At 34.5% G+C, this 15,705-nt stretch overlaps 1 protein-coding gene across 3 annotated transcripts in view; it reads left to right on the forward strand.

Annotated features, from left to right (window-relative positions):
- Window positions 1–15,705, forward strand: part of Calx (sodium/calcium exchanger 3) — a 730,262-nt gene that overhangs the window by 706,216 nt on the left and 8,341 nt on the right. For 2 of the 3 annotated variants that reach the window (XM_069815499.1, XM_069815497.1), the window contains exon 7: window positions 12,343–12,514. In XM_069815499.1, coding sequence (XP_069671600.1) covers window positions 12,343–12,514 — 172 coding nt within the window. Of the gene's footprint in view, window positions 1–2,819; window positions 2,979–12,342; window positions 12,515–15,705 lie in introns of all 3 variants that reach the window. The other variant, XM_069815498.1, reaches the window with a different exon arrangement.

Below are 15,705 nucleotides of genomic sequence, written 5' to 3' on the forward strand. Positions count from 1 at the left end.
TGACCACTGATGAAACCTGAAGTCACTACTACATAGCAGAGATAAAACAGCAGTCGAAACAATGGAAGCACAGTGATTCTCCACCACCTCCAAAGAAAGCAAAAGCTGTTCACTTGGCTGGGAAAATTATGGCGTCCGTGTTCAGGGATTGTAATGGGATAATCAGGATTGACTATTTAGCAAAGGGGAGAACAATAACCGGAGAATATTAATCAAATCTCCTGCAGCAACTGAAAAGGAAAATTATCGAGAAGAGGCCGGGTATGACCAAGAATAAAGTGTTGTTTCATCACGACAATACACCTGCTCATATGTCTGCAATTGCGGTTGCTAAACTGCAAGAACTACGGTTTGAATTTTTGCCGCACTACTCATCAGATCTCGCACCCTCAGACGTCTTTCTTTTCCCAAAGCTCAAAACTCACTTGGTTGGGGAGAAATGTTCGTCAGCAGCAGAAGGCTTTTTTGCTGACCTCGAGGAATCTGTGTACAAGGAGAGTGTACCAGCATTGCAGCACCAGTGGACCAAGTTTGCGAATCTCAGGCAGGATTATGTTGAGAAATAAAGATTGTTTGAGAATAATCCTAGTTTATTTCCGTGTCAGGCTATGAATTTTTCAAACAATCCTCGTATATACAGTATTAGTGACTAGTATGGTAAGCGAATGTAACATGTAACTTAAATGCGTAGGTACTGCCTATTGACTTCATTGACATGTAGTCTAATACCATTCCTCTCGAAATTTATTTAGATTGATCAGCAGACATATACAGGTAGATTTTACTACACTTGCAAATGACATGCACATAGTACAACTATTAATACTGGATCAAAATTTTATGTCCATATCTTAATAATCAGTATTAGAATACCAGTAACTTATGCATTACGTAAAATAGACTATACCTGCTTATTTATGATACAGTTCTAGATAGAATTTAATTCACAAATCGGAAACATGATTATACTTTTTTAATTTATTTTAAATATTAATTTAATAAAAAAATATCAACATTGAATAAGTTTTATTTTTTGTGCAGTTATTCAATATAACTATTCTATATAACTATTTAAAGATAACTATTTTAAAATCAGCCATTTTTAAATTTATGATAGAGAGATAGAAGTTGACTGTATATCATAACCAATGAGTTAATCGCATTTCATATGAAAAGTATAGGAGAAAAACCTGGTAAGTCACGTTTTACTGTTTTTACAGGAGAGCAAGTTAAAAGTTTTAAAATCCAATATATTCTTATTGTCTTTGGGTTTTCTTTATTCAATTTTTTTTTCGACTAATGAGGTTGTTATTCTGTACAGTTAAACTACATAAATATACACTAGCTGAGTTATTACATGACATCTAAAACAGAAAAACCAATAATTTTGGACTTACCACGTTTTTTTCCCCTGTGCTCTTCATATAACTATAAATTAAAACTGAAATTACAATCATTATAATTTGAATAATCATATGAAAAATGCTGTGGCCATATATTATACAGTATAATGGTAATTTTGATAGAACAAAATTCAATCACTTATACCAAGAATTTTAAAGGGAGAAAGACTTAGGTAGGAAATATTATTAAGTTTATCTCTCATATTAGTAATGATACATTTCCAAGCAACTACCGGTAGTTCTATTTTACAGAATATTTTCAAGAGTTACTTACTTAATAAATCTGTTACTGGATATGATACACAAAACAACCGTAAAATAACAAAATAACACGGAAAACAGAATGTTTATAAATATTGTGTTGATTTAATGTTTCATTTTGACTGCTAAAATTCTCGATTTTCTCAAAGAGCTTATCTGCAGAAACGGTACTCCAGTCCTTGTGTGAGATATTGTACCATGTACGTCATTGTACTTATGTATGTTGTACGTAAACTATTCGCATGGCCACCTGAATTCTCCTTTCCAAGATGTTAGCCTCTAAAAGAGTTCAGATACCTTATGTCAGATACCTATATTTAAAAAATTTTCCGCTTAAAAATGTTTAGTTTTGTTGTCCTATTTACTGAATTCTTCAAATCTTGTGGATATTAGTATTTTACTAAAAATTCCACTCGACTTTGAATTGTTTTCTCCTTTCAAACATTTCACGAAAGTCGAAAAGCAGCAGTTCCCCAACCCCCACCTCTGCTTTCATCTATATCAGCCAAGACTGAATCCTTGGTCGGTATTATGGCGCAGTGGTTATTCTTCGTTCTTTGTCACCAGGCTCTCTCAGTTCGGTCCGATGGCACAGCTTATACAAAGGAAACATACAACTCCTTTCTTTGTTCCTTTAGAAGAACACAGTACTGTACCTTTACTGCCTGTGCAAATCCGGATGGAGCTGATACAACACACACGCACACCCAGTAGACACACCCGATGCTTCTTCACATAGTGCTGTAACCTACATGTTGTGTATAATGGAGTGATGTTTAGTTCCTAGTAAGCTGGTGCATGGCTGTTCGAGGGAGAGCAAAGCAAAGCTTCATCGCGCTGTTTTTGATGTCTGCAGCCATCTCAGGGAAACAGCATTTTTCTGTTCGTATCAAGCGTGTGTTAAATGTGATGTTTTGCTTCCGCGAATTACTCATCATTATATTCGTATGTATTTTTATATTTTGTTACTGTTTTTATATTCCTTTTAGAAATCATAGAGATATAAAATTTCCATTTTCAGGCATGAAATTGGCAATTGTCGCAATTTTTGCTACAGTAGTTCTAGTGTTGCGTGTGTGTCTTGATGTTGAGACAAAAGGCGTGTTGCAAATAACAAAATCCTTCTTTTTCTCGGTGATGGCGATCCATGAGTAGATCTCTATAAGGGGTGGGTGTGTTTAATCACGTCCATTATATGGATAGGACTCCTGACAGCCATTATTGGTGATGTTGCTTCCCACTTCGGCTGTACTGTCGGCATGAAGGACTCTGTCACTGCTGTTTGTTTCGTGGCTATGGGTACCAGTGTCCCAGGTACAGCCGACATGCCCGCAACTCCGTGTGTTTTGGACACCCTTTCTTAATGCCTATTAACAAAGGATCACGTTGTTACATCTACGCATTTCTGTTGTCTGTATTAGAACTCTCTCTTAACACTATTTCACTATACATTACAGGTTTAATTTACTGTACACATGTTACTCAAAGATTGAAACGGGAGCAAAAGATTAAAATTACTTGTGCATTTGTAAGTACTAAATGTTAATAAAAATGATTGTTCGAAACAGAATTAAAACTGCTTGGAAATGCAGTAGATTTAAGGTGCATCTTGTATGTGTAGAACTAAGTGTATGTAGTTCCTATATTCTTGATATGTGCGATGTTATATAAATATGTAGCACAAATATAAGACGTACAGTATTCCTCTGTGAAAAACGAGTAACATAACAAGCATTAGTTTCGAATCTTTTCACACTTAAAATATAACCATCTTGACATTATTCGTTTCATCACCAATAAATTCTCTTCAAAGAAAAAACATTGTTCACATTCGGAGGTAGGCTATGGATGGAATAAAGTGACAAATAATGTCATTAGTAACAGTTTAAATAATTGAGTGAACTACGAAAATCTATGTAGCCTAAACACACATTAGAGTTAAACAATATAATAATATTAGAGTATGCTGCTGTTTATAGCAGTCTCCTGGTCCAGAGTAATAGCATGGAAACTACTTGGCCTCATTTTGCCAACACCAACTCGGTATCATCAATTCCAACGATGCTAAATAACCTAAATAGTTAATATAGCCTCATTATATAACCAACTAAAAAGGATAAAGTATCTTCATTTTTCTATATACACTTTTAACACTTATATATCACTGATTAAATTTTCAACTTCTTTACCGTGTTAATATTTAGGATTTACCTTGCTTGGCTAGTTTCGAAGTCTTGTGCTTCATTGTCCAAAGCCTAGTAGAGATCCTGTGCTATCTTCTGGTTTTCTGTTGTGGTGGGGTGTGTTCATAGTTGTGTCGAAAAGGGTGTGTGTTTTGAAATTGAGTTGAGTGTTCAGGATGTGATGCAGATGTGTTTTAGTATGTTTATAAATTTCATATTGTTCTAGGGTGTCAAGTTTCTGGTTTTTTGGTTGGATTTGTAGTATTTTCATGTCATCTATGTTACTGTAACTGTAACACACATACACAACACCTCCAATCATCCCCACACAACACAAACACGCAGCATTCCGATCCATGATACACAGACTCATCAACATTCCTATGAACCAACAAGACTATAACGAAGAAATACACACTATCAAATACACAGGTTGGATAAAAAGTTATGGCAACACTGCTGTCACGTGACGATGGTGCGTTCGAGAGCTGCCAGCTGTGTGGACATGAACAAGGACTGTTACATGAATTAGTGCAGCCAGCGGCGACAGTACTCTGTCAATCTATTGCAGTGTGTAGAACGTTGACTTTCATAGGGATAGTGCAAGCGCCCTAAGACCACGTTTACAAAACTAGAGCAACGTTCCTGGATCAAAATTGAAGTGACACGAGGTCGTAGTGCACAAGAATGTTTTCAGGGACTGCATGAAGCATGTGGCGATGCAGCATTGCCATATCGCACAGTGGCACGATGAAGGCAGGGATGCCGTTCAGGACAATGTCTGTACAGGACGACCCCACGTGGAGGACAACACAGGTCAACTCCTTGCTTCCCTGTTGGATGCTGATCGCCGATGGACTGCGCATGAGTTATCAGCGGAAGTCGGAGTATGTCACAAAACTGTGCTCCACATTCTGCAAGACATTCTGAGTTACAGGAAAATTACAGGGCGTTGGATACCCCATGAAATTTCCGAGGTTTAACAATGGCACCGCAATGCCTTGTTGGACCGGTACCAAAGATGACTTTCTTGGACGAATCATCGCTATGGACGAAACCTGGGCTCACTCATACGAACCAACCAAACTTGAAACGTCAATCAAATGAATGGAAGCATCCAGGTTCTTCTTGTCCGAAGAAAGTGCGCCCTACACAAAGTGCTGTGAAAGTGATGTTCATTATGGCGTATGACATTGATGGGGTAATACTGCACCACACTGTACCTCCAAGGCAGATGGCAAACGCGGACTACTACTGCAGGTTCCTGCAGCACCACCTTCGTCCAGCCCTCAGGAGAAAACGACGACACTTGGTGGTACAGAATCCCATCATTCTTCATGATAATGCAAGGAGTCACACCGCTGCTGCTGTCAAGGACCTCTTGTGCCGCTAGCAATGGGAGATTCTGGGACATTCACCCTACTCACCTGATATGAGTCCAGGCGATTATGATCTTTTCACCAAAGTGAAAAAACCACTGCGAGGGACCCGGTACAATACCAGAGATGAACTTATCTGTGCTATAGAGCGGTCAATACGGAACATCAACAAAGATGGACGCGCTGATGGTGTACGACGCCTTCCAAACATTTGGCAAAAGGTAATAAATAAGGGGGGCAACTATATAAAAGGTACGTAAATGTTGTACCCCTGTGAATAAAGCCATGTCAGAAATATCGAACTGTTGCCATTACTTTTTATCCAACCTTAGTACATAGCACAGGAAAATGGATACAACCACAACATAATTGACAACGTCATAAGAAAGACTAAACGCAAACAAGAAAATGCCACATAAACACAGGAAAGAAACAAATATATCACACTAACATACGAAAACAATAACACATACAAAATTACATCATCATTCAAGAAACTAAAATACACATACACATGCATACAGAACACAAAACACACTACAAAAACATCTTAATGCACAGACAAGACATACAAATAAATACAATTTAACATGAGTTTACAAACTTCATGCAACAGTTGCAACGACTTCTAGATTGGACAGACTGGAAGATCATTTCAAATACGTTACAAAGAATATATCACAGCCATAACCAAACTACACAACAATTCAACCTACGCAGAACACATCACAAACTCCAACCACAGCTACAGTAACATAGACAACGACATGAAAATGCCACACATCCAACCAAAAAACCAGAAACTTGACGTCCTAGAACAATGTGAAATTTATAAACATACTAAAACACATCTGCATCACATCCTGAACACTCACCTCAATTTCAAAACACACACCCTTTCCGACACAATCATAACACACCCCACCACAACAGGAAACCAGAAGATAGCGCAGGATCTCCACTAGACTTTGGACAATGAAGCACAAGACTTCGAAACTAGCCAAGCAAGATAAATCCCAAATATTAATACGATAAAGAAGTTGAAATTTTAATCGGTGATTAAGTATCTCCTAAAGTTAGAAACTGTACCAACTTCATTCATAAAATACATTAGAGTAGGAGTATAAATCCCAAACGTTTCCCTCATTTTAAGTTTCAGGAAACAGATGTAAACCTATGCGTAAGATAAAGACTTTGAGTAACTACCTGAAACTATTGAATTTATTTATCATCTGATACTCCAGTGTATTTCTGTTTAAACAGTATGTTAGTGTGACAATGCAAAGATTCCTAGTTGCTAGTGGCTCTCATCATAATGATGTTACAAAAGAGGAACTGATATATAAAGATTTCTTCCTTTAAACTCTCCTGAAGTATCTAAATTGACCACCAACTGTGGTAAACAATGACTTTTACAGCCTCAAGTCTAGTAACGTCACTCAAACAACCACTAGGATGAAAAGCAAACAACTTTAACAATATTCAAAAGTCACCTTTAAAACAGAATTCGACTTGATCATTTTTTAGAAATGCTACCTCATAGATCATAGCAATCAATATCAAGTGACGGAAATTAGTTTGTGGAGGATATTGATAACGACTCAACTTAGTAAACAGATTTAAACTACCGTATTCATTCAGTGACACATTGTAGTAAAAACATAAAACAACTGTAAGTTACTGTCAAACATCGTAGAATTCGCTGGTGTTACATTTTATTATTTTCAGTTTGTTTCACTGTTTCCATTTTAAATTACTTTTTGCCATATTTTATTATAACTATAATCTAAATCAAATTATTTCTGCTCCTATGACTCGGAACAAATTCCAGCCTTCCTTTGTTTTCTCATTGTTTCTATGTTTATGTTATAGACCTCAACCATTAACTAACAAACGATGCTATTCCATGTCTGTCCGAATTTTTGCACGTAAATATTGTGAAATATGTGTAAACTCTTTGCTCTCAGCTAGCTGTGTTTTCGTGTAGTTAGGTACACAGTTTCTCTCTTGATCTTTCCTGTGTTCTTCACATCTACAACGGAATTACTTTCTTCATTGAAAATTATTATTTCAGTAGTTAGAAAGGACAAAACAGAAGTGACATTAGTCTTAATATGAATAAAGTTTTCAGGATGTTTTCTTTATATTTCATGTACAAATATGAATAGTTGGAATATATACAAATTGAATTATACTACCTTTATTTAACCTAACTGCAAGACTGATTACACCTGCATGTATTCTATAGTTTTTACTGATATTTGTAACTTTCTCGTGTTCCTTTACGTTTTTCTCTTTAAAGATACAATTAATTTCCTTCCCTTCCCTTTCCACTAGGGTTGCCAGATTTTAAAATTATCAAAAAGGGACATTTTACTGCAATTGATATACAAGTGACTTAATAATGATGTTTTAATACAGTGTAACCTGCATATGTATATGATACCGGTAATTAAAGAATTGCTTTTTCAACATTTTAATGAATATTTATCATTACCAGTACATTTGTTATAATTTATAATACTGTGTCATTTAATGTGACAATTTAATATTAAAAAAACTAAAAATAAAATAAAATAAAATAAATTTTGTTACGTAACATTTAAATTAACATATAAGCAACAAAATACAAACTTAAAGTGGCAAGAGAATGTTCTCTCAAATTTGCATACCCCTCAAGTCTGTACACAGTGCGTAGTGGATAAGCTTCATATCGTGCGTGAATTTCAATATCACTTAGGATTGGGAAATATCTTAAAAAGCGGGACATTCTGCATCCCATGACAGGTAGGGAAAATTTCCTAAAGATCGAGAATGTCCTGTCATATCGAGACATCTGGCAACCCCACTCTCCACAAAAGTTTCTTTCCTTAAATTAATTATAACTGTTTTCAATAACTGCCATTTCTCTTACAATTCAGAATTGAGCAACATCGTTTTTTTTTTCTTCAATTTCATTCGGTCATTCTCTTTCACCTGTTAGCCTGAACACTCTACTTATTTTTTGAGACAGTACATTAAATATAGTAGAAAAATGTTATATAAATTGTATGTAATACTGCGCCATGGATTGAAATATGCCAGTAATGTGATTTCAAATGTATTTTTAGATGTAGAAACTGTTAGCACCGGTATTTTTTTTTTTTTCTTTATTTGTCTTTCATATTGAATTACAATTTTCAGCATGAAGGTCTGTGGTGTTTCTATTATTACTGTGGGGATATGATATAAGTAATAAGATTTACTTGTAGGTACATAGTTGTTTTAATTCAGCGTTGGATTCCTTGGTTGTGTTTGGTAATTGTCGTAACTACAGTCATATATGGATTTGTTTGTTGTGTCTGTGGTCCTAAATGCACCGTGCTATTCTGTCCTGTGTGCTTCACTTACCTATTGTCATCTCTACTCATCTTTCTATGTAATTTGTGGCATGGTAAGCATGACTGCATTTGTAGAAACCTCTGTCTGTATTACTTAATTTCTGACTACTCACTGAATACTACATAAAGTGATAAACATAATTTTCAGTTCTAAGTGTATTACTGTATCATCATATTCAAATATGACATAGAGTATGTACCGGTATTTAAAGTTTCATGCTGTCATAAAATTTTAATGTCTATATACGTCTTAGATCAACTATAGTTCAGCACAAACTGTAAGATAGATGATGTTCCTTTTAATAAAATTAGTCACCACTTTTCTTTCAATGAATTTCCAAAAAAAAAAAAAAAAAAAAAAAATACAGAATGTCCCATTTATCTTGTGCATCAATTATAACTTTTGTGTTTGGATAGGTATTGGAATGTTTGTTTTTGAGCATTATGTTAGAACAAGGGGCTAACTTGAGTGTGTAGATTTGCTGCATGTAACTACATTATGGTACAATATACACATGATGTTATCTATTTTTCAAATATCACTAATATCACTATATACTTTAATCATGTTACACTGATTACACACATTAAGACGAATTCAAAAATGTATCAAAATGTCACCTTCCTAATCAGTAACAACAGAACGAAACAAAAACGTACTTCCAATGTGATAATGTTATGTTTTGAGAGTCACAGAAGATGTTCCAAATGGTGACCATTCACATTAATGCACATCCGAAGGCATTCCCCAAAACACCATATGACTGCCCGACATGTTGCTGGCTGAATGGACACACAAGCCTGGCAAATGCGTTACTGCATGTCGTCTGGTGTTGTCAGAATGTTCTGGTACACACTGTCCTTTACAGTTCCCCACAGGAAGAAATCGGGTGGCGACAAGTCCGGAGAACGTGCAGGCCACTGTACGTGGATTGTGGCATCGACAGTTGTTGTGGTTTGTTTACATGTTAAGACAGCAAACACACAACACACGACGTGTACGGACGTCAGTTGGCTTTCGTTTTGCGTAAGTTAATGCATAAGATGAATGGGGCATCACAACAAATGGCACATTCTGATGGCATTCATTTTGCATTTTGTTGTTGTTATTGATTGGGAAAGTGACATTGTGATACATTTTTGAACTCGTCTTAATGTGTGTAATCAATGTAACATGATTAAAGTATGTAGTGCTATTTGAAAAATTGATGACGTCACGTGTATCTTGTACCATAATGTAGTTACATGCACCAAATCTCCACACTCATGTTAGTCCCTCGCTCTAACATAACTCTCAAAAGCAAAAATTCCAATACCTATCCAAGAAAAAAGTTATAATAGGTGCACAAGGTAAATAGTACTCCCTGTATGTGTGTGTGTGTGTGTGTGTGTGTGTGTGTGTGTGTGTGTGTGTGTGTGTATATATATATATATATGCAATGCAACTTAATACAGTATGCATATATATATATATAGTTAAACTGCATAAACTTATTTTTTATTAACGAGACTAATGAACTTGATAAGTCACCAGCGTAGCATAGATGGTAGACACGTTTGCCTGCTGATTAGGAGCTGTGCTCGGGCTTGGGTTCGATTCCCGCATGAGCTGATTACCTGTTGGATTTTTTCCGAGGTTTTCCCAACTGTAAAGAGAATGTTAGGTAAATTATGATGAATCCTCGGTCTCATCTCGCCATCAACAATTCCATCGACGCAAAATAACGTAGTAGTTGAATTCAGCATCGTTAACTAACTAAAAAAATAAAAGTAAGTAAACTTGGTAGTAGTTACAATATATTATAGCTTCACTTCCATAGACTTAAGAATGGTCACATAGAATACAATGTGTCGCATTCTTCTGTAGAAGAGAGTGTCATTTAGAAATGAAATAATAGGACTTCGGGCCTATATTATATGTTCAAAATCTGTCAATTTGTTTCCTGCATAGCTGTCTAATATTAATGTTTAAACCTTTATGTAGTGAATGGGGAAAACCATTTTAACAAATATTAACTATTAAACCAGTCTAACGAAATGTAATGTATATATTACTTACAAAGTAACCATTTAACAAATAAGATACTAGTGATTAATGTAATTGTAAAATACATTAATATCTTAATACAGTTTGTTCCAAAAGAGATGGTAAAATCCCTTCAGACTCTTGGAATAAAATGTTAGTTATAAGATTCTATATAATTATCTATGTTTAAAACAGCAGTTGAGCAAAGAAGGATACAATTTGACATGATCCTGGGTTTAATTTTCAATAAAAGATTTCTCTCCTATGAGATAACGAATTCAGAACAAAAATATTTCGTTAATATATTTTTATAAGTAATTAATATGATTAAAACTAATTATCACTTTAAAAATGAATTTGCACTATATTAAATAAAATTTAATGACATATGAATATATCGTATATATATACGGGTAATAAAAATTAAGGAAGAAAATATTTGATTACGGTATCTTACACATTCTGTCTCTAAAATTTTAAGATGTTCGTTATCTTCTTATGAATCGAATGACAGCAATAAAATATCCTCTCCAGAATTAACTTCCATTTATGTAAACCAAATGCTTGCTGTCACACCAGAAATGTAGCCAAAACACTGTGTAAGAATGTATATGTTGTGTCACATGCACTACATACTTTTGCTTGAAATTGGTAATACATTGTTTAGTGTAACTGCCACAACCCGAAAATAAAAATAATTTTCATTTCTTGCAAAAATGTATAATTCACTAAGGTAAGTTATACAACAAATTTGTTTTTCAAGTGATTTGAAGCAGAAATTTGACTGTTGCAGGTCCGTTTTCACTTTACTTAAAGAGAAATACAGTAAAGTACAATTTATTATCAAAGACAATGAATAATCATTGAGAGCAATAATTCATATCAATTCCCTAATAAAAATAAAAACATTCAATTCTTGAATGTAATGATAATCTAAACAATTATACAAAGGAAATATACATAACTTCATACATTGTCACAATAGCAATAAAATAACAATTATAGTTATTATTATAAAAATAGTAGTAGTAGTACCATAATCATAGTAAAGTCTTATTACCAGTACTATTAAGTTTTTCTGTCACATTCATTCTTCGTTTAAAAATAAATCTAGCTGACTAAAAAATGTGAAGTACCGTAATATAAAGTTACTTAGTAAAATGGATTTCTAGTACTGGTAACATAATTAAATTTATCAAATTAAACCATTATGATCTTTCCATCTGCAGAATCTTGTTTATTGCTATCTTTATGCAAAATACATAAACATAATAAGCATAGTCTTGTTCAGTGCGTATAACATCTAAAAATAGTAATTGTTAAATGAAGTTGAATATCTTTATAATAGTAACAAAAGTGAGGAACTTATTTTACGTAGGTATTAAACTACATTAAAACATTTATGTAAAATTTAAGTAACTATGTAATATGTATGCCTGCCTGCAATTTCATTCTCTTAAGTCCTGATCAAAACAATATATTTAAAGTAATGTTTCCAAGACATTTTCATTGTTTAAACTATTTTTAAAATGTCCGTGATTTAAATTATTATGGATATTTTATTTCAATGTTATCTAAAAGTATCGTGCAATATTATGTCAAATTCCAAATTTACAAACTGAGAAATAAATTACTAAAATAAAAAATAATGAAAAAACAAATAGGCTTCACAGTATAGTCATGTTTATAATTGACTTTCTTTCTATGCAGATACGTTTGCAAGTAAGGTGGCGGCTATCCAGGATAAATACGCAGACGCCTCAGTTGGTAATGTAACTGGGAGTAATGCAGTCAACGTGTTCTTGGGTATTGGCCTTGCCTGGTCTATGGCAGCTATATATCACACTGCTAAAGGCAATCCATTTAAAGTGGATCCTGGGAAGTGAGTATTAGTGTGATGGTATAATATTTATATATTTATTTTACATATTTGAAGGGTATTGTTATTCATAAAGATTCTTTTTATATGGTTGTTTGGTATGTAATGAAACCATTTACCATCTTGTATCCTACAATGCAAGCAGCCTGAGGATGAGCTTTACAAATCAATAGTCTGTCCCTATCCACCAGTAAAGCTTTTTTCCACAGTACAAAATACGGTAAAGCTAAAAATACAATCTTGTCTAAATGCTTGGTTAGGAAATCATGCTGAGTGAGAAGTCTGAATTTTGTCACAGCATGTCTTTTAGATCTTCTTGAAATAAAGAAATAGTGAAAATATATTATTGTAATATATCTGACGCTTATTCTTACAACTGCCAATGGAACATATTACATACATTATAGAGTCGATATTATTTGTTATATTGAATTACCAGGAAACAATTGGCATTCATACAGTCCTCTCTGTAGATTGAAAACTCAAAAAAGTTTCATATCCATTATTCAAGAATTAAAACAGAAAATCAATATCCCGAATTTAAAAGAAAACTTACAAATTAAACCAAACCCTTTAACTCTATTAAATATAGAATATAATCTAAATTTAACAGAAGAAATACTGAAATCAGAAGTAAACACTGAAATACTGAAACAATTGTCTTTAGAGACAATTAATATTAGATACCCTCCACAAAACTGGCTTCATTTATACACCGACGGATCCTTGATCTCCAGAGAACAAGGTGCCGGTGCAGGTGTTACGTGCTGTCTCTTCTCATTTTATAGATCTCTTGGATATGGAACAACAAGTTTTGATGGTGAAATCATTGCAATAAGTGAATGTCTCAGGAATCTTCTATGCCACATCAATAAATTTAGGAATGCAGTTATATTGTCAGACTCCAAAGCAGCTATTCTATCAATCGTCTCTAAACACACACCTTCATCTCAAACAGCAGAAATAACTAAAATGCTCTCTCAATTAATATCACTCAATAAAAGAATTGTATTCCAATGGATACCATCCCATTGTGGGATCCTGGGAAACGAGAATGTGGATGCTTTAGCAAAGAAGGGCAGCACTGCTATACCTTATTTTATTTCAAGGAGTGCAGTTCGGTGTTCAAATAAGCCACCGAACTGCACTCCTTGAAATAAAATAAGGTATACTTACAGACCTGTTACTAAATCTACGTATTACTCTGTGAAGAGATTTATTAAATCTACATACTTAGACTTCAACAAACAAAATTTGATAATACAATCCTAAGGGAAAAAATGGAACTCTCTGCATCAAAATCCACAGTTAATTCCCGATTTACCACGAAAATCGTCTGTAGCTGCATTTAGATTGGCAACAGGCCATAATTGTTTGGCTAAACACCTGCATAGAATTGGAATATATCAGTCCCCTAACTGCCCATTGTGCAACTCAAACCAAGAAATGGATTCGGAACACCTCAAAATCTGTGCTTCATTGGCTGGTCATGATAATATCTTTGAAAAATATTGGAGTGCAAGAGGTCAAATGACTTTATTGTCAAACACCTGGCATTAGAAAACAACAACAACATATTGAATTTACCTATCTGTTTTATATGACAAGGAACTCTGAAGGCCGTGAAAGAACAGTTGAAGAAACGTTCCAACAAGTAGACTCCCACTACTGGTAGTTCTACTCAACTAGTACATGCGTCAAAGGAAATTCTGTATTAGTTTGTAAAGCATTCTGAATTGCTTGCTGGAACAAACCTATTTTTAACCCCTACTTTTACGAAAACTTGTACTGGAAACTCTTAAATAATTGGCTTATAACAATATTATGTTCAGATGATCTAAACTTCCTTTCACAAGGTCAAATTGTTGAACAATTTTCCGGGGAGGCTCACACTGCTCTGGTAGCTGAAACCAGTAGGACCGTCATCAGCCCCCACTTTGAAAAATATACATGGGCACCGCCGTTAGTCATATTTATTATACTGTGCATTTTATAAATACAGTTTACACACTTTTTCTTTGTAATAACACAGTGTGTATAGTTTTTTGCTGTAGGTCCTACCAATAGACATTTACTAACGCCTTTTTTTTTTTTTTTTTTTTTTTTTTTTTTGCCTACTGGGCATGATCCTGAATAACTGTGAGTGTGAGGTGCCTGTGAATGGCAAAAAGATGATTGCACTTATTTCGCGTGAATGATCAAATCCACAAACACAAACGTGCGAAAAGTGTGTTGCCGCATCAATATGTCAGAATTATCGTTTCTGGCAGTTAATACAAGAGTAGACTTGCATATTATTACGGATATTCTACATGTGCCTATGCAAAATTTGGCGTGGCTGCTGATTGTAACTGCACTAGTTTGCTAGGACGTAAAGTGTCTGATATAAGAATTTTATTCTTCCACTACTATTGCTGCAAATTGCATCCATTGTATAGTGAACTTCCACATAAGAGACTATTCTCTACAATGTATATTATTCTTTGGTCTGAAAAAAATCTATCAAAATAAGATTATGTTCATTTTATAAAACCGTGATACTTGGATGACATTATGCAGGAAGGAATTAGCCCACAAAATTACCAAAAACTGAGCCAGCTATATAACTGTTTTGCACATTCATGTTATGAACAATATGAACTCATATTCTTTTGCAGAATTATGATGATTTTGTAAATACATTTAATGGTGAGGCTAAGAGAGGTACCAATGAATACTTACTACACTTGGTATGAATTTTTTTATTATTACTACTACTACTGCTGCTACCACTACACTACTACTATTACTACAACAACCGTTACAATCACCATCACCACAACACCAGCACCACTACACCACAATACTACTACTGTAACCACAACCACTATTACTACTGCTGCAACCACCACCACTACTACTACTATTACTACTACTACTACTACTATTACTAATACTACTACTGCTACTACTACTACTGCTACTACTACTACTACTACTACTACTACTACCGGTACTGCTGCTGCTGCTGCTGCTGCTACTACTACTTCTACTACTACAACTATAACTATTTCTACAACCACCACAACCACTAGCACCATCACATCACCATCACTACTACTACTACTACTACTACTACTATAACCAAACTATTACAATAACGAACATAACCACTATTACAACCACCACCACACCATCACCACCATCACCACCAC

The sequence above is a fragment of the Periplaneta americana genome, chromosome 17 (assembly GCF_040183065.1).
Source record: "Periplaneta americana isolate PAMFEO1 chromosome 17, P.americana_PAMFEO1_priV1, whole genome shotgun sequence".
Classification (NCBI taxonomy): domain Eukaryota; kingdom Metazoa; phylum Arthropoda; class Insecta; order Blattodea; family Blattidae; genus Periplaneta; species Periplaneta americana.